The sequence below is a fragment of the Bombus vancouverensis genome, chromosome 7 (assembly GCF_051014615.1).
Source record: "Bombus vancouverensis nearcticus chromosome 7, iyBomVanc1_principal, whole genome shotgun sequence".
In the NCBI taxonomy this organism is placed as follows: Eukaryota; Metazoa; Arthropoda; class Insecta; order Hymenoptera; family Apidae; genus Bombus; species Bombus vancouverensis.
Genome location: NC_134917.1, coordinates 8,947,521 through 8,968,114, shown reverse-complemented (window position 1 = coordinate 8,968,114; position 20,594 = coordinate 8,947,521). Strand labels below are relative to the sequence as shown.

Here is a 20,594-nt window from a genome sequence, read left to right as displayed (position 1 = left end):
CTCGATAAATTCCTACCCGATAAGATCAATCAAATGTTTTCCTCCAACTAAAAAAAAAAAAAAAAAACAAGAAACAAAAAAAAACAGAAAGTAAGCAGCAAATAAATTATCATAACTCCTCGATAATGTTTTACGATCCTTTCACGCTCATCTCACTTACACGTAAATCAATGATAAACGGCCAATTCGAATTTACTGGAAGAAAACGGCCCGTTCGATCGCGATGATACGATCGGCGAAGGACTCGTGCGCGAACGTAGCTCGTGATTACCCGTGAAAGCGATTATCCTAATCAAATCCCTGGCCGTGGTAATGGGGTTTCCATTACGCCGCAATCTGCGACGAGTAGAAACACCACGTCACGATATCGGCCGTGGCTCAGTGACATTCAATCGAACATGAAACATGCCAGCCTCGTTGTCGGAAGAAACAGATAACCCCAACGTGCTCGTTTTACTCCTCTCTTCATCTTCCTCTTCGTCTCTTTGTCGTCGTAGCAGGTGACGCAACCCCGAAGACGGTAGAGAATATCTTGTTCATTCTCACGGTTCACCGATTCACCGGACTTTCAAAATGATTACGGTAGTCATTAAGTTGCTGGTTGGCATTTGATGCGACTCGCAATTTATGGTTAATCCTTTGGGCAAACCGCGATGAGTATTATAACGAAGTACTTTCACTCTCTCTCGGTTTGCGACGCGCGGACTCCTCTCTCATTCGATATGAATCCGGCTCGTTGTCGTTTCACCCCGTCGATAACCGGATTCGTAGCTTATTGCTTCCTTTCCGTTAATTGATATCGGCTGTTTAACGATCGCCACGAATTTCTGCGACCGTGTCCAACGATCATTTTAACGGAACTTCGTTCCTCTTCCATTATAGCGTACGATAAGCTATCTTCTTTTGTTAAAATGTTTTTAATCCCTTCTTTATCTAAAAATTTCTTAATTCCTTCATTTTTCAAGATGTGACAGTGATTAATAAGAGATGCCGTAAATTACGGATGACTATGGAAATTCAGATTTTTGTGATCATAGATTAAGGAAGTGGAATCTAAACAGAAGATTAGATATTGCTTTATTTTAAACGTGCAGTCTGTGCATTTTTGCATATTTAAATTACGCATAAGTACTTAAACATCCGCAGTCTACTTATATAACGATATAACGAACTATATATAGCGATCATTCGTAACACGTTAGGAGTTGTGTATGGTTTTGATTTCAATTACTACGATGTTCAATAACGAATACCATATCGCGTTAACAAATAGTAACTCAAATTTATTATTTTTGCTTTTATTTCTCCTCGTTGGAAGTAGCAAGTTGAAAAATCAATTTGCACTTCGTAATGTACGTGCACTAACACCGTTGCATCCCTTCAATCATTTTCGATCCAATTAAGTTTTTCTATCATTAGAGCAAAAATGTTTGAAATTGAGATACGAAGGAATCGTCGTTGGTACGATTTTTCGTTTCAATTTTATGTCAATGTTTTACTCAAGCTATTGGTTTTTAAATCAAGTACGATGTAATTCATTTCTACCAAAAATGAAACGGCACGTAAAGAGATGGGGAGTCATTAAATAAAAATATTATCGTTTTCAAAAAAATTAAGCACTTCGCGTGTCAAGTTAACTTACTTTCCCCGACCAGTAGATTAAAATATTAAATATTATTTATTATTGCTTAGTCCGTACCTTTCGGCTTTAGACGAACTTTCGGTTTTACATCTCTTATGTCTATTTCTCTTCTTATATGTCTACCTCCCCTCTTTTCCACTCTATTCTATTGCACTCCCTTAATTATTCTATCTCTAAAAACTAAAACTAGAAACTACAAATTGGCAACTAATGACTAAAAACTATTGCAACTTTGGTCTTTGGCCTCCTTGCTGTGCATCCTTCCTGTCGTTTGCCCTTCTCTTCTCTATTATTGCTTTCAGTTCTGTTAAACCTTCTCCAGTCTCATTTAGCGTTTTTCCTGTGTCCTTTGGTCCTCCCGTTATTTCACATTCCTCTATTACATGTCTCAGGTCTTCTTCTTTCCTTCTACATAATCTGCATCTTTTTTCTCCCTCTTCTTTCCAGTATTCCCTTGCTTTGGTCTCGTTTCCACATCTGAATCTTGCCAGTATTCTTCTGTCCTTCCACTTCATCCTTCCTTCTAAGTACTTTGGTCATTTTTCTTTGGCTATATTTCTGTACTGTATATTATATTTGGATTCCCTTATCCTTTCCCCCCTCTCTTCTGTTTCTCTCTTTCTTCTTTCTTCTACAATTTGGTCTGCTGTCATCCTTTCTTGCTCCTCTCCTGCTTCTATCTGCGTCCCTCCCTTTCTCACCTCTTCTAGGCCCTTCTTTCTCTTTCTTGCTCTTTTCCCTTCATGGCCATTTCCCAAAATATTAAATATCGTTGAAGTAAAAGTAAAATTGAAACATAGAAATTTTAGGACCGCAGCAGTATTAACAAAGTATCGATAGAAACTTTTGACTAACTCTGTTGAGCACTATCATCGCTCATTGGTGTATTATTAAAATTGTACGTGTTCTAACGAAACGAGAAGGATGGCTATTGCAAACATAATTCTATTAAAAAGTTCCCTGCATTATGGGACGAGTCCACGGTCTCGTAACGATTATTCCCCGTCCTAGATAATTCCTAATTATTATAATTCTCGTCGAAACTTCGACTTGATTGACTTGACTTCGTCTAATAAAGGAGTATTTCGAATTTTCAGCGATCGATCCCTATAGCATCGCCATAGCAGAAGGGAAGCCTACTGCAGGGCACGGGCGGATAGTGATGTTGAAACAATAGCCGGCAGATAGCGAAATAAAACTTGGCGTCTTAACGAGCGCGTACTCGCATACGTACCGCCTTCCTCTTTTGTAATGCTAATTCAAAGGAGGCAATTATTTCAGGAGTAACTGGTAACCTTCTAGTTTCTCGAACGACAGTAAGTATCGTCTTTAGTAACCGAAGAATAGGTGCGAAAATGACCGTGTTATTATGTGCAACATTTAATGAAAAATGAGAAAATTCGATGAATAAATGAATATATATATATACATATACTCTATTTAGAAATTGTCTTTAAAAATGATATAACTTCACTTTCAACAATTCCTAATATTTATTTAATATTCTATATTTTTAATATTACTGAATGTAATTTTCAAGCTTAATTAAACATTCCTAATAATTAAACTGCGGGTGTTCATGGAGATTCAAGTTTCTATGAAGATAATAAGGTAAATAAAGAAATGGAACATAAATAACATTAAATAACACTAAATTAAATTAAATGAGACATATGGAAGCTAAATTTGTTTCATCCACTAAATATTACAACAAACATTTCACTTTCGATGTTTTATATATCTTTGCATGTTATATTACATTCTGCGGATCTTTTCAAACGTAAATGTCTCGTAAATGTATAAAAATTCGCAATCTAATAGTAATCGTGAATCTCTTATTAAATACTCGCACGAATATAAATATGAATACTTTCATAAAATCCCTCTTTAAACGTGATATTAATTTTCAATAATTTACCATTTTTATCACTCCTTTTTGATGTTAAATATATTAAATCCTTGCTTTAAATACGTCAAGATAAACGGAGCGGAAATGGTTTTTACCAATTAAAGAGACAAGATAACATTGGTAATACGTGTACGGTAATAAGTATTATTATCGGAATTATAATCGTGATTAAACAATCGCAGAGGGGAGCTGCGGTTCTTTTCATTAAGTCACACGTTCGTTTCCGGTTATTTTGTTCACCTTTGCACACTCGAAATCTAACAAGGCGATACGGCAGAGCATCGCGTTAAGGTAACAATCGAATGAACGAATCGAGTTGTCAGATATTATCAGAAACACTGGCTGCGTGTTACGAGAAACAGATTACTTTTCCCAATGAAGTTGAATCGGGAAAGTAAAGATCGTAAGGCTGCTTTGGAAGGCAAGACCGGTTGATTAAACGAAAATCTTTATTCGTCGACTTTTATATAGAGCAAGATACAAAGTCGATAATAGAAAAACCTAAATTACGCAAAACCTGAAAGAAGACATTGATCTTCTTACATTTTCTTCGTGTCCTTTACTTGTCTCCTATCTCCGGCACAAAGTTTGCTTTACAATCATTAATCTTACGCTAAACTGTTACGTTATAACTAATAGTCTTTCGGCATGTCGGCTGGATAGTTCTACTCTATTATCTTATCAAGATGTTGAAATCATTTAATGGCTGTCTTGCGAGAAACTTGGACAGACGATTACAGGTTTCAATTGACTTTTCGATCGTTAGCTTAATGATTAAGTTAAAACGATTCGTGATAGCTCTCGGATATACTATTGAAACTGGAGAATTTTTGGAGAAGAGATCTCTTTCCTTTCTTTTATCTTTATATGATTGCTTATAGTCAAGTCAAACGTTACAATATGTCGTTAGAGACTCAGTTGAGATCATAGGTCAAATTTGACAATTTTTGTGAAAAATTTGGTTCGTTTTAATAATTTCAACAGCTGAAATGTTTATTGAAATTGTAAAAGTTATCTTTGACAAAGGAGCAACCAATATTAAAGTATGATTTAACAGCAGAAAATTTGCCGCGGTATATAGGATGAGATGTTTGTTTTAGTTGTTTCTTTATTATTTTTACATTAAATTGCACGTATGTACAGCGGTAAGCAAGTATGTATTATTATTGATTTTGTCGGTATCATAGAAATATATATCACGTTCGGAGATTTACTGTTGCTTGTTTTAGTTATCTCGTTATTACCTTTAATAAATTACGTATATAGTAATGTTGGAAAGGTATGCATTGTTTGATTTTCTCAGTATCAGAAAAATGTCTTCCACGTTCATTGTTCAAACAACTTGTAAAATTGAAACAGGCAACGAGATCTTTCTCTTTTGCCATTCGTTCAGCTTCGTTGAGGCGAATAATAGCGAAGTTAATTACATGAATCAGCCGTAACATTTTTCGAAGTATTTTGTTACAGTGTAAAAGAAGAAATTTTCCCTTCCATTTAGAAGGTAAAAGTAATCGTTAACTTTGTTCCTCTAATCATGTATTTCTTTGTGTTGATTCAGTCGTTTAGTTCATAAACTTTTTTCTCTGATGAAACCATTCCAAATTTTTAAGAATGAAGATTTCATCTTTTTGTTCTCTTTTTTTTCTTTTTTAAAGAATTTGATGTCTTATTATTAGACATTAACAAAGAAACCGACGTGTTTTTTGAAATTTTTCCCATGTGTACGTGCCACCTTACGTAAAGCATTGTATTCATTATGGGAGAGTTCTTGTAACTGCTTGTTTCTTTCGTGACTGAGTTTTGGTGCTATAATCCCTTCGTACCGAGGTATTTGACTTCGTGTCTTTTTCTTCTTTTGTTTCATCCCGATAATACGTGTTTCCTCCGATTACGTGAGATTTCGCGAATATAAATAGAAGGAGAATATTCGTGAAAGATCTGAAGTACAGAAGCAGAGGTGAGATAATCAGCGAAATTTTCCGCCTTAAATCTTGGCTTCATTTTCTCCAAATTAATATTTCACTCTGCGTCAATCTTCATTCAGTTTCCATGACAGATTCATGGAAGATTCCGTGGAGAACAGAAATCGAAGATTTATATATAGAAAATAATCTTCTTAAGGTACAGTAGTAATACATTTCAGAAACTGTAAAAGTAATTGTTATACTGTCGTAAATACTAAGACATCTATCAGTTACATAACGAAAAATTCGAATAGAATTGACTTTATGTAGCATTACATCGTATATTATAAATAAAGCATATGTGTACGTACAATGCGAGTGAAACAACGGATTTCTAACAAAAAGATTGGAAAATAAAAGCAGCGAAAAAGCGTTCGATTTATATTAAACATCAGCAGAATCGTGTTGTACGATTCAACTAACATAAATAGCAAAATTGTACGAGTATCAAATTGCTCGTATTAATCGATATTTACAAGTAAATTTTATAAATTATAAATTATCTGAACAGCCTGTTTAACAAAAAATTAAAAATTATAAAAAGGAAATCTATAATCTATAGCTTGTAATTTATCAATTAACAATTATCGTACAAGAAAATCCAAGTGTTCCAGTACCTGTGACCGGCGATGTACATTTTACATTCTTCTTTCTCGCTTCTACCGTTACGTCTTTTTACTAAAAAGAAACATAACGACAAACATATGGAACAAAATTCTGTCGAATAAAAAAGAAAGGAAAGGTACAAAAAAGACATCTACTGTTCGATTCATCCCAGTTGTGTGGTACACAAACATCATGAGAACGCGAGGACGCGCGTGCTTTCGGTTCAGGAAATGCTGAACGCTCGAGATCGTTATAGAGCGGCGCCTTATGAAACATCCTGTTCACGAATATATGTCCGACACATACGAGAAGGCACGGGACTTTCGGTTGTACTCTCGGTGACGGGGAGACAAGCTCGTCGTGTCGGAGAGAAGCGGAAGTGCAAGTCTCCTACCGTCGTTGGCAACGGTGTTTATCGTGTCGCTGTTGACCCTAAGCCACGGAAAATCCGCCCGCATTTAAGATCCCAACTGCAGAAGAAAGGTCATTTCAGGCCACTCACCGACGCCTTTGCCGGCGAGGAAGATCGTCAGATACCTTCAGAACGAATCTGATTACCGTCCCCGTGGCAAAAGATCTTAGAAAGCGGCGAACCGACCACGGCAACCAATATTGAGTCACGTTGAGACGAGCTGCGAATCTTCCGCACCGAATCGACACGATCCTCCTTGAGTTAGTAATGCGTTTTCATTGCAATCCAACGCGGCGTTTAACTAACAATTGTCGTTTCAGTCAGTCGGCAATATTCACTAGAGGAATCGCGGCGCTCTATAATTTTCAACGAAATTGTCGCTCGAAACGGAGAATGTCGAAATAATAAACGCTATGATTATCAGCGGGAGAAACGATACTTATTTCGTCAATAATAAATAGGTGGAAGTAACTGGAAGATCTCTCGGTTTCAAATTGCTTCTTCGCGGATGTCTAACGTTACAATCGAGGGGCTTTTTTTTCAAGCTATCGCTTTCGTAAAAGCGTTAATAATAAGCGTTAATAGCCTACTAAATATCGAAAATACGTCGACTAAATAAGGAAATATAAATCGAATCGTGCGTAAATTGATAAAGTCCAACGATGAAAGAAGGGTAATGGAGCTTAAGCGCTTCTCTGAATTGGTTTAATAACAGAATTGCCAAGCCTGTCGAAATGACGAGCTGCAGATCCTTTCTCTTTTTTATTATTAAACGTATGAAAGTACTTTCGATAAAATTGACGTTGATTTTTATTGGAATGGAAACATAATTATGGAGGCTGTGGAGAGAAGTGGACGATATTTATAAAGTTCTAGACATCAAGACAATGAGGAAAGTTCATGTACAAAAACGTCGTTCCCAACTTTTATATCCCGACGCTGTCGTTCGGACGAAAAAACTTTCAACAGTTTTAACATTTTAATAAGAACTTTAACAATTTCTTCATATTCTCTTCAAACACAAATCTGCAAACGATAAAGAAATACCATTAAGTCGGAAGCAAAACAAAAGAACATGGCAGAGTCAATTATAAACTTTATGCATTTATGAGAAATTTAAAAATGCAAAAATGCACAGAATGCGCGTAATACGCAGAAACATATAAAATATCAAAAGTTCGAAACTCGTTATAACATTTACAGAGTGAAACAGAATTTCCGTGTAGATAGTATTCATTAAAGTATGAGTCTGTATAAATATCCACCGTCTAATTATAATTACCTGATACGTATAGTAATTTAGATACGCGTTAAAGATCGGCAGTTCTAGTGTAAATGCGTTGAGTTACCGTATCACTAACAGAGACGGAAGCGCGACGAATGACTTATACGATTTATTGAGCAGACGTTGATCCGGAAGACGAGCCCACTTTCGCCAGCAGAGTAGCGTGCACGGTGTACACGTTAGGCTACCTACGACCTCACAGGACACTAGGCCCGCTTCACACATGCGATTGCGATTCCTCACGGCCTCTCTTTCAGACACCTAAGAAACAGTGATTGTCCTCCGCGTTTTCTCGCGTGATACGAACGTGACGAAGGAGGGTGGCCGCGCTGGTAGTGGAACTATGACATAAGTGAAATTACGAACACACGTGCTACCGGTATACACACGCAGACACTTTCTGCGCCGGCTCTGTCGCGATCCTATCGCGCGCGCTACCGCGATTATCCATTACGGACGTAATCATAAAATAATGAGGATGATTTTCTAGGATACTTATGAAATATTATATTCAGTAAAAAAGAAACTGGTATATCCACAGGGAAATAGGAGAAGAACGAACAGCTCTTATCTCGTGATTTATGTCCTTTCTTCTTCTTCTAAGCAAATTATGGCATTGTTCGAGTTAGGGGCGTTAAAAATATACAGTGATTATTGATTGTTTTTGAAATGCGTAATGCATCATTTTGAGTTTAGTACGGAAGATAGGGAAGAAAGGTGAAAACATTTCCGTATCGATTTAAAGATTGTTAAGAGGAAAGGGATGTAAAAGGGGGATGCAGGTACTCTCGATGGTTTCTATCTTGTCTACGAAAACTAGATATCCTATTTTCCCAACGAACGTGATGCTTTCTACGTAATATACGGTAACAATCCAGTTAATTTCTCAGGAACGTAAAATGTTACGTCTTCGAATGCTAATTCATCTCTATCTGCGCCTGAGTATAGTAATGCGTCTTACGTTATTAATCTGTAACCACGGCTTTCTCCGCGAAATTGTTGCTATGTAATAATAGAACAGGAGGAGGAAAAAAATAGAAGAGAGGAAAATGGATTTAGTTTTGCCCGTGGAAACCGGAACTCGGAAGCGAATCTATTCGGCGGATTTATAGGTTCTGACGTGCATGACGTTAGCGAGGAACAGCTTGGTAGAAGTGTGTTCCTTCCATCGTGAGATACAACGCAATGTCGACCATGGGAACCCCTTTTCTTTATGTTTAATTAATCACAGTCATAATTATGCTGTTCGACGGAGCTATATTGTTTTAAGCAGCTTAGTATTTAAGCCGCTGTTTACGTCATACTTGTAGTGTCACGAAAATGGGTCAATATTGAGAAAAAAATGTCGAATTTGAAAAAAACATATATATATTCCATTTAAAAAATAGAAAATATCTAAAAATAAAATGAATCAATGTTAATAGCAAATAATAAATTTTCGAAATATATAATATACGTATAATTACACAATATTATGTTCTATCTGTAAAGTAGGACGCAGTGTCACGAAAATTAATTATTGGGAAAAACATTATATTTTAAAAGTATATAATATATAATTTTATATCGTTACATTCGACTTAGGAAATAAATGCTTATCAACGAAGAATTATGTAATTTTCTATCGCGTAAAATACTAACTTACCTGTAGAAAAAATCAAGATTAAAATATTTAGATCGCTATAAAGATAAAAAGCAGTCATTATTCCAGTAATTACATGTTTAGTAAACTACTTTAAATTTAAACGTGGAAATTTATGAGAGAGAATAAAGTTTGGTATAATCAGAGGAGATTATGGCGCATACAAGACCATAACGTCAAGCTCGATATTCTCATACTATGCATTGGGAGCACAAGATACCTTTGCCATCCTTCAGTAGTTTTAACAAAGTTTCTTTCGATCTTCCTGCGCGGAACAACGAAGTTTTCATTCCCGCCATGCCGTAGAAGAATATCAATGAAAGCGGAAAACAAAAGAGGTCTCGGTGAATTGGATCAACGATAAAAGAGGAACAAGGGGTGGTTTTAAAACTTTTTTTACTCGGTTTCTCTTTTTTTATGCTATCAATATCGTATATTCTTATAATTTTAGCGGTACATCTTTTTGTTAATCGCCTTTCACGCATTCAACCTCCTTCGTGTCGATTATACGTTCTCGGACTCCAAAAAATAAGGGTTCTTTTTTTGTGCGTTTCACAATCGAGGAACATACCGCACTACTTTCCCCACCGCTACGTATTTTTGTCAATTTTACGATTCTTATAATATATATAACATCTCCATGATATATATATACACACATAATATTCATTTACTGCTCTCGCAAAATGAAAGTTAAATCGGACAAGGGTCTATGGAGCGGATCGATTAAAAGATATGATCGATGAGAACAGTAACCAATGTTAAAATATTCTACGAGGTGATAAACCAGTCATAGATGCGACGAATAAAAACTCGATACAGAGTAGACGCTATATACTTCAATAAAACAATCTCGATATTGTCTATACAAATACATCTGCTGTACATACATAAATTACAGAACAATCTATTTGTATCAGGTATGATCAGTAATAGTTTGCTACGATTGTACTTATCATTTATTATCACCATCTAAATCATATCACTTCTTACCTCCTAATTCAGAAGCGTAAACGTAAACAATACGTAAAACATTAACGAGTTACCTTATCCTACGTATATATAGCTAAAGAACATTTCTAAGAAATGACGAAACAGAAAAAGATACCGCTAGTCTCATTCATCAACATCGCACGTTTTCTACGGTTTCTCAAGAAATAGTGTGAAAGCACAATCTCCCACGTTTATTGCAACGCGCGGCTAATCACAACAAATAGAATCAATGCCGAACGATTTATCGTCAATCAACATTATACATACGTACGTACGTGCGTAACATCCAATATCTCTCTTCTGTCACCCTTGCGAATCACTTTGCTCGTATTCCTACGGAAACGGCTCGAGGATACGATAAACGGCACACATCACCCGGTGACACGGGGCAAAACGTTTGATACTTTCGCTCCCGCTTTTAGAATCGTATCACTGATCGAAATACGAAAAATAGAAAATAAAAAATACGGCGATGTCCCGCCAACAACGAAGAACAGAGTCGTACGAGCAACAATAGTACCACCGGTACTCCAGAGCAATCGGTGTACATCAAACAAGTTGGATGACGCGCGGACCAGGACCAAGTTGAAGGGTGCGCGTCGCGAACGAAACGTAGGACGATACTGAGGAGCCGTCCGCTAGGCATGCAAACCTCATACCGCGCAAGGATCTCGCGAATCCTCGCTTCTTTGTCCATCGACTGTCACGGCTCGCTATCTCTATTCCACTCTTTCCATTCACGTTTCCAGCTGTTATCCCATCTCGCTTACGCTCGCCCCGCTCACTTCCTCGCTTTCTCGCTTCCTCGCTTCCTCGTTCGAGTTTGCGATCCTCCCTCTGATGTTAACCTCTCGCGCTCTCTTCGTCTCCTAACTCCCTTGCATAGACGACCCCATACGTATATATGTGTCAGTATGTGTACGTGTGCGTGTACTAGGTGTATCGGACAACCTAGCCGGCGAGCGCACGCGCTATACGCGCTGCTTACCTTTTACCATCCTTACCAGAAGAGAACAACCTCACACCCACTCTCACCTTCTCTCTAGGTCCTCCTCCGGCTTCCTCTGTCTATCTCCTTCTGCTCGCATTTCCTGTAACCCTCGCGCGCTCCTTGGTCATCTTCTTCCTATGTGACCCGATGTTATCTGTAATGCTTTCTCTTTTCTTCGTTCCTCAGATACATTTACACCTTGCACAGATTCTAACTCTCACGTTTGCGTGTAAGTAGATATGTAGTACTTGTAGATGTATGGTATCGCATCAAGCGTATACGTATAACGTGTATGGCTGTGTAGCTTCTGTTGAGTTGCTCCTACATCTTCGCGTAATCATCGTCTTCCCCCTTTTTAATTCGCTCTCCTCTTTTTTACGCTTCACTCTCGCTCTTCTCTCGCTTCGCTCTTTATTACGACTCGTGTCGCAACGCGCCGCTCTAAAGCGTTTTCCTTCGCGTCTCGACCTTCTCTTATCCTGAAAAAAATCCTCTACTTCATCCCCAAGAATTTATACCTGTTTTAATGTAGCCCGTTTTAATTACCCTCCGGTTTCTCATTTTCTGTGTTTTTTTTAATCACACCGTCCCGCGAGATTTCAACGTATCGCCGATTACCCAAGTTTTCTTCTTTCTCCCCCTTTTGTTACCCGTATAGCTGCTTATATCGCTGTGTTTTTATCGAGATCCTCTAGAAATTTTTCCCGTGAAATCGAGAAACTTCGATCGAGATTACATCTCTCGTTAAACAGACTTTTCGTTAACTCCGAAGAAAGTGAATAGGATGCACGACGGTACGATTACGCAACAGATGGAAACTTCTCAAGTGACATCGGAAAGAAACAACAGCTACAGGCAATGAATTTCTAAATGTATAAACGAACAAATATTTTATATTTCTCGCGTCCTTCCCTTAGCGAATTAAACAGAACTCGAGCGGGTGAAGTTAAAAGAGGTTTCTTTCGCTTCTTTAATATTCATTCTGCTTGACGAACATCTTCTTTTTTTTTTGTCCTTCTCTTTGCACGAATCTTTCATCTTGAATAAATCGTTGTTAGGTATTCCCAAAGTATGAAGAAACTAGGGAGATTGCGCGTGTTCCTTACGAAATGCAGCATAATATTTATGCATTTGACTGGAACATTCTCAAAAAGAAAAAAGAAAAAAGAGAAAGAGAAAAAAATGAAATATTGTAGCTAGCACCGGACAAATATCTGTGTTCTTTAAAAAGAAAAAAAAGAACTCGCACACTAAAGACAATCGACGCGCGCGCGCACTGAATATTTTCACACGTTTTATGAAATCACGGTCGCATGTAAAGTATAACGAAAGGAAAGTGAGATACATCTTTAAATAACTCCGATACATCGTTTTTTCTTTTTCTTCTATGTATGTATGTGTGCGCCTGTATCTGTCGACAGGAGTGTGTGAGTGAACGAGTGTGTAAGTGAATATGTAACAGTGTATGCGTGTTTATACGTGTACATCTTTCATGCGTTTATGAGAACGTAATTCCATCCATTTATAATTTATACAAGAGAAACTGTGTACAAACGAATAATTTTATTCATGTCCTTGTTATAAACTCTGTATTGTGGGAACGAAATTTGTACAGAGATTTCGTAAGATGTACCGAGCTCGGCAGGTAAAGGATTTTTACAGCCGAAAATTATTCTTAATAGCCTCGTACGTACGCTTGGAATCTTTTTAAAAGATTTACGACGAACGACGCGTATATGCGCGTAATAGAGACATTCGAATTTATTTCATTTACGCGTTTAATAAATAGAAAAATTAATAAACAAGCGTCATACGAAGATACTGAGAATATTTCTGCTTTTATTTTTGATTCAGAAATCGCTCGTTCCACCTGATAAGATACATCTTACGGAACACTGTGGATCAATAAGATCATTGATATTACTATTGTTTAACATTCATGATTGCGCGACTGGCCTGAATCATTGGAAATTTTCTCTCAAATCAAACGATCACGTTCATAGAAACACATAGAAAATAAATTGCCTCCTGTGTTTCTTTGATTTGCGATCAATTATCGACAGTCGTGATATCTGAAGAAATCTCAACATGGATATGATGGTCGCGTGGACTTCGAATAATACTACTTTGCATATAGGTATTGTCAAAACGATAACGGTTCAGTTGATTTCCCTTCGTAACTCCTCAAATACCTGTCCCGGAGCAAATCAACAAGTTCACGATAAGAACCACTTCCAGACTTATTCCTGTTTTAGCTGCTTGTCTCGAATAAATTCGTTCAAAATGCTTTCGTCCAAGGCGTAACATCATCGGTATATTGACGATGCACGCAATTACGTCAGGCAAGGCAGTGATTATAGCATATACTGTTGAGTCATCTCACGTCAAGTCGATCAATTGTTTCAAGAAATTTTTAACAATATTCTTGTATATATTTATTAAAAGTTGCTTAAACTGTATTTTAAAAATTATGAAAATCATGATAAATATCAATAAAATATCGTTAAAATCTTCCTTGTTCCTGCAAAAGGCAAGTTCATATTCTCAGTGTATAATCATTTTTATCCAATGAAGTAATCGTGTTTAAAAAAAGAAATAAAGGATATCTTCGATGGAAATTTGGCAATTGGATGATTTAACGTGAAATAACCCTTCCATATCTTTCCCTACCTAAAAGTATTTCTTTTATTAACATATTACATGGTCTAGCTCCCTGTTGCATAAACATTTATTATTCACGTCCACTGTTAATAACAGTATCGTTCTTTCTTACGAATAGCACGTTACAACGATACTAATTTTATCTAATGACTTTTAGTGTAATTCGGAAAGATCGCGGATAATAAACTACAGAATCTACAGAGTCTACCTTAAATAGTTCAAATAATCCCGTTTCTTCGATTGATTCATTTCGACTATAGTACAATGTTACAAGCATGATTCTTGGTTGGTTGTGGTGATGTATCGCTATGGATCCATAGATCCGTCCAATGGCGAGATCTAACAATATAAGTAATGATATCTTATGGTACGCGATGTATAATCAATCGATGAACAAGTAGTTCGAGCACTAACGTTTCTTTTCGTTGATTCAGAAACGTTGCTTAATGGAATCCCGCGTTGCGTAGTTCCAAACATACTACCCCAAGTTTTATTCGTGTAACACGGCTTTCAGACTTTCTTAAACGTTAATAATGCTTACTTTTTTTTTGTACCCGCCGTTAAATCAACGTGGCTTTGTCTGAAATCATATTCACGAGTTCTGAATTGCGTTCACGTATAAAAAGGATCATATAGAAGAACAATATCGATTCATCGGATACTCAAGGAAGTTAATCGTGCAGCAAGTTTCAAAAGAACATTCTCGTTACCAAAAACCTCCCATAATTTACAGGCAACATTAATAACTTTTATTTAAGAACCAATTAACGTAACATAAGAAAACAGGAAGAATAGGACGTGCTCGTTAAAAAATTATGCAATGAAAATGATTCGGGATAAGGGAAAAATAATTTAATAATTTTATAAGTATTTAATTAACATGAGAAGCTATAGAATGTTATAGAATAATTGAACTTCTGCAAGATATGTAAAATTTTAATAAAATGTAAAATATCGTAAATATCGTAATGATATAAAAGTATAATAAGAGAAATAATGGCCTTTTATTCAGTAGCTTCATTCAATCATAATTATTTATAAAGTTCCTCCTAAATAGAAAATATAGCAACGTGTTTGCAACTTGTGCAAATAAGTAGCTTTCTTGAGCACCCGATGAGACTTCTAAAGTCATTGACAAAGAGGAAAGAATATATCAGGAGATAAGAACATAGAAACATTTAAGATGCTGGCACTTGAAATGAAGTTGAAGTTGTTCATCCGTATTAATCGGATGAGAAAGGCAGAGGAGCTTTATTACTAACCTCTTCATCGGAGGCTTGAGTAAAAGCTCCTATTGCCTGTTGGACTTGCGGAACGGTAGGTCCACTAGTAGGATGCGCCGCAGCTTGTTTACCAAGTTTTACGGCGTCCTGTGTTGCTTGAGACTCAGTCCTTCTAATATAAGCAGCCTCCTTTTTAGGTGGTACTACCGGCTTATTTGGCGGCACTGGAGGAGGAACACCGCGAGATACTGGTGGCTTTTTCGAGGGCAGCATACCGGATGCTTGAATCGCCGAACCAGAGCCAACATGAAAACCAAGCTTTCCTGTAGCTTGTGTCGACGGTATAAGTTTTACCGTGCCTCCAGGATTTACAGGAGCAGGTACAACCACACGTTTGTCTACAGCCTGAGGAATGAATACACAGGAGATCCGATTTAACGTTCCGGTTATCCCTTTGAAGCACCCCCACTAGAAGGGCACATATAGACGATCGCTGCATTTAAGATAATGATTAAGAACAGAAAGAAAAAAAAATGGGGCAGTCGAAATTATACCAAATCACCAATCTAAAGCAAAGAAATAAATCAATTGCCAGAGAAATAGTAATTGAAGATGTTTGAAGAAAAGATCAGCTTGTTAAGCTAAGCAATTTCATGATAGATATGTTTATTAATTTTTAACTACAACCAGAACTGCATTGATTCCTAGTAACTTAATATATAATTTGGTGAAGTGAAAAGAGAGATTATTATAAGGTAATACGAATTTTATTTGCTTGCGAACATAATTAAAAAGAATTGTAACGTTCTACTATAGAAACTGTATGTAGATCTACTTTTCTTTGTTAGAATAGTTACATTACACAACTTGAAAAAATAACAGGTGAATAACCAAACCATGGTAAAGTTAGCAATAGCAAATACAAGGTTGCAATTAGGAGGGCAAGCAGGGAAAATTTGTAAATAAGGCTCAAAAGTGAGTTGCATACAAGTTTTAATTAAGGAAATAATCAATGTACATACTAAGTAGTAATCTTATGTACAAAATAAGAATAGCATAATACATAAGTTAGACTTAAAATTTGATGGTGTAGTAACTTATATAAAATAATACAATGTGATATAATTCAATGTGAATTAAAGTTTACAAACATGTGTGTGTGTATGTGTGTGTAATCAGAAATAAAAAGATGAATTTTTTGTCATCTATATGATAAAAGAATATTCAATTACAACTATAACAGCGTAACTATAACATGATATAAATTTATCATAATAATTTAAAAAATTGTAATAATAAAATGTTTATGAAGTTTCGTTGTAATAATTAAGAAATACCTATTGAATTGAAAAAGCATGCAACGCATCTGCAAGATGTGTGCATGCAACATTAATATTCATATGTATACTTATAACTTACTGTGCGTGTATGAACACCTTTATTTTCTGCTTTGCAATAATATTTTGTGTATTTTACATCTTACATTTGTTTTTTATATAAAAATATAGAAAATATCTATTGTTCATATTATTATTTTAAATATATACATCGATTGTTTTTCTAGCTTAGCAATTATATTGATTGCTTTTTATGTCATTATAGTAAGTACGATCAGTAACTTACGTACGTGTTAGAAGAAGAAATAAACCAATTTTACCCCAAAGCAGTTTCTGTTTGTTACACTGATTCATTAGAAATAATACAAAAAGTCAAAAAATACGCAATAACTGTGCGTTCTATAACAAGATGATAAGACATATTTATATTTATCATTATCATGCAATAATCATACAATAAAATTATTCTATATAACATTCAACCTGAACAAAATATAAGACTAGAAAATCCTATTTGATTATGATACACATATAAAATAATATCATATAATATTATTAAACCTAATAGATTAATTCAATCATATTTTGATTATTTTTAGAAGCACTTTTGTTATCATTAATAATCATAACGATAATAATAATAACAATATTTAACACTTAAATTTTTGCTTGTATGGTCACTTTTATAAGTATAATTTATATATTCATAAATTAATTTATGTATTTTGGTGTTCTATTCATTTCTTAGCAAAATAAAATTTAACATAAATTATGGATACAAAATTATCATGCTTATATGCTTATATTATGAAGCAGTGTATTAAATTAATGTATTTCTTTTTAAATCACATACAAAGATCAATCATTTATTTTTATTGATAAATTTTACTTTTAAAATAATTTCTTTTGAAATTACATACAAGCAATATACTGTTCAAATGTTTCCATTCTAGTAACATATTATTATGTTGCTTTTGTATATTCTGTAAATTTTCATACAAATTAGATGCATAAAACATAGTGGTGTTTTAAAAATCAACATAATTGATTGAAATGAAAATATGAAAGATTTTAATATTATGAAAGCTATATTATGAAAAATGATTTTTTACAAGTATATGCATAAATGTGTACTGTATAATATTTTCAAATTAAAGTAGAATGTGAAGGAAAATGGGGATAATTTACCTGATTTTCAGAAGACGCCGCAGTTTCTCCAGTAGAAGATGTAATGTTGGACGTGTACGTGACGCCGCGTAATGCCTGCCCAGGAGTTACTGACCTAGCAATCCCAGTAGCTACAAAGAAATTAGTATAAGTGTTATTTCACTACTTTAAAATACCTATATTCAAAATATTGAAATACAATTAAAAATATAATGTATAATATTATTCCCAAAGTATCAGCACGAATTATTTAGTTTTATGTAATCTTTAGAATAAAATCTTAAATATAAATTATTTATTGTATTAACCCTGTATCAGTCTGAACCAGCATTAAATTATAAATTATCGCATCAACATCAAATAAGTAGAAATAACAAATTCATATCAATATCAGGTGCATTACACTTATGAGCAAAAGCTATAATTACCATTCCTTTTTCAATTAACAGTCAAAATGTAATTTATTAATTCATCCACTGTCATACAATATAAAAATTCTCTTAGAGAAAATATATCCAAAATATTTTAATTTGATTATATCCTATTTTAACTTTAGGATAACTGCTGTTCTTACTTGGACCGCTGACAGGAACACTAGATACCGTGGCAGTGGGCTGAACAACTTTACTACTAACCATTGGAGTCCCAGTACCCAGCACTGTACCTTTAACTGCACATAAGATGTAATTATAAAAATATTCAACAATATTATCAGTATTCAACATCATAATAGATATTGAGAATATTATTTGCTTGCTATTAGTGCTTACTAAAATAAGTTCTATTTATGTATGTAACTGAAACATTTTAATTATTATGCACAACATACTTGTTTGTGGTGCACTAGCAGGTTTAACTGTAGGCATAACAACTAAATTAACTGGTTTGGCTGGGGGTGGTGGTGGAGTTGCACCCACACCTCTTGGAGAACCTCGTGTTTGAGACTCTTTCCATACATCCATTTCAGTTCTAAGTTTATCTAATTCTAATTCGAGATCTTTAGCCCTCTTTTCTTCTTTTGCTAAGGCTTGTTTATATTGCTGTCTTTCCATGTCAAATTGCGCAAGTTGTTTCTCCAATTCTGCTTCCATTTGTAACGACTTTTTACTTTCCTCTTCGAGTCCTTCAGCCATAGAATCTATCCGAACTTTTTCTTCGCTTAATATCTGTGCCAAATCTTCTGATCTTTTCCTTTCTTCTATATACTTCATAATTATCTTTTTGCGTTCAGCAAGTAGAAGAAGTACTATTTGCTTCTGTCGAGTTTTTTCTTCCTCTAAAGTTTCATTTGCTTTCTTTAATTCTAATTCCAGTCTTTTTTTTTCTTGTTTCTCTAATTCTAATTCTTTTTTCAATCGTGTCCTTTCTTTTTCCAAGCCATATGTAATATCGTCACCCTGGGCAGTATCATGTTCATGTTTTCGTTTTTCTTCTTCTAATTCCTTGATAACCTGAAGTAAACTAAGTATGAATATACAATTTACAATATTCATTGCTATTTAAGTAACCAAATATGATATACATACTGCTCTGTGCCTAAGCTCTGCTTCTTTAAGAACTTTGGCCATTTTAAACTGCATACATCTTTGTTGTGTCACAAGTGCTTCTAAAGTAGCAACTTGTTTATTTATTTGATTTGGTTCATGTTCACTGACACTACCTACTAATACAATATCACGTGCAAGTGCAGCATGTGGATCTGATGTCCCACTCAGATATCGAGTATTTAATAGATGTTTCAATTTTTCTGACTATAAAATACACAAAAAACCTATTTATGTCTTAAATATTCAATATCGTATTGTTACTATAACGGTTAATGTTAATTATAAAAATGCTTCCATTAATGAAAAATAAATTACCTTTAATACTGCTATTACAATATCTCTTGCCTGCAATTCTCCTTCAAGATGCCCTAATAGTTTTAATAAATCAGTTTTGCTTAATTCCATTTTTGGATTACGCTACAAAAGAAATGTAAAAAATTATTATCAATGAACATATAATCTGCATGATAGATTATTTTCTTCAAACAGAAGTATTTCTAAATACATATAACTATATGTATACATACTTTTAATGTATTGGAGGAATTCTTATCAATTGCCTCTATATTGTTAGGTTGTTGTAGAGTCTGTTGATGCTGTTGCTGCATCGGTGACGGCGACGGCGATGGTGACGACGATGGAGACGAGTGTTGTTGATAGGATTGTGAGGATGGTGTAGAAGTAAGAGACTGCATCTTCGTAGTGCAGACCGAGATGGTCGTCGACGATCCGGATGATCCATTCGCCGGTGAAACACTCGAACTTACATTCATAGCATTTTGACTCTGTGATGCCATTTTTGAAAAAAAAACGAAATATCGGGGGGGAAATTCACCCCTGAAGAAGACGTATAATTTCAGGGAAAAGTACTTAAAAAGTACTCAAAGAAGGTATTCCGCGGTTAAACCGATTCAACCTTCGGTATTAATACTTTCATTTGAACAAAGAAGACTTCGGCCCGGAGAGCCAACTTCGGGGCACGCCACATCGCTTCAGGATTTCTCTTTTCCTTTTCGAACTCGCTTAGATTATGCCGAAGGAATTAATCCGGCATTTAACTTTATCCTCGATTATTGACAAATGAAGCACAAAGCGTAATTCACAGATAGGAACCTATCTCGTGAAAAGTGCTACGAAATCCATTCATTATCGATTATTTCTTATCGAATGTTACGACTCAGAATTCGATATGATTTCAACTTTATGGCAGCGGTA

The 20,594-nt window shown here is 35.2% G+C and overlaps 2 protein-coding genes across 6 annotated transcripts in view; both read right to left on the bottom strand.

Annotated features, from left to right (window-relative positions):
• The window catches only part of thw (chitin-binding domain protein thawb), a 22,105-nt gene extending 11,249 nt beyond the window's left edge, over nucleotides 1–10,856 (bottom strand). The window contains exon 1 of one of the 3 annotated variants that reach the window (XM_076620016.1): nucleotides 10,729–10,856. In XM_076620016.1, the coding sequence (XP_076476131.1) occupies nucleotides 10,729–10,739 (11 nt within the window). In that variant the 5' untranslated portion in view covers nucleotides 10,740–10,856. Of the gene's footprint in view, nucleotides 1–10,720 lie in introns of all 3 variants that reach the window. The other 2 variants (XM_076620017.1, XM_076620018.1) reach the window with 2 other exon arrangements.
• Naus (cortactin binding protein N-terminal like nausicaa) lies at nucleotides 9,877–20,594 on the bottom strand. 3 transcript variants are annotated; one of them, XM_076620022.1, is made up of 8 exons: nucleotides 19,907–20,594; nucleotides 19,695–19,796; nucleotides 19,359–19,583; nucleotides 18,662–19,283; nucleotides 18,407–18,502; nucleotides 17,854–17,963; nucleotides 15,368–15,733; nucleotides 9,877–11,923 (listed from the first exon to the last, which is right to left on the bottom strand). In XM_076620022.1, exons 1-8 carry the CDS (start codon nucleotides 20,174–20,176, stop codon nucleotides 11,714–11,716), a joined length of 2,001 nt encoding a protein of 666 aa, XP_076476137.1. In that variant the 5' UTR covers nucleotides 20,177–20,594; the 3' UTR covers nucleotides 9,877–11,713. The 3 variants fall into 3 exon arrangements, with proteins under 3 accessions (XP_076476137.1, XP_033194413.1, XP_033194412.1); XM_033338522.2 differs by lacking the exon at nucleotides 9,877–11,923 and adding an exon at nucleotides 12,988–14,685 and having other exon boundaries at nucleotides 19,907–20,585; XM_033338521.2 differs by lacking the exon at nucleotides 9,877–11,923 and having other exon boundaries at nucleotides 12,988–15,733; nucleotides 19,907–20,586.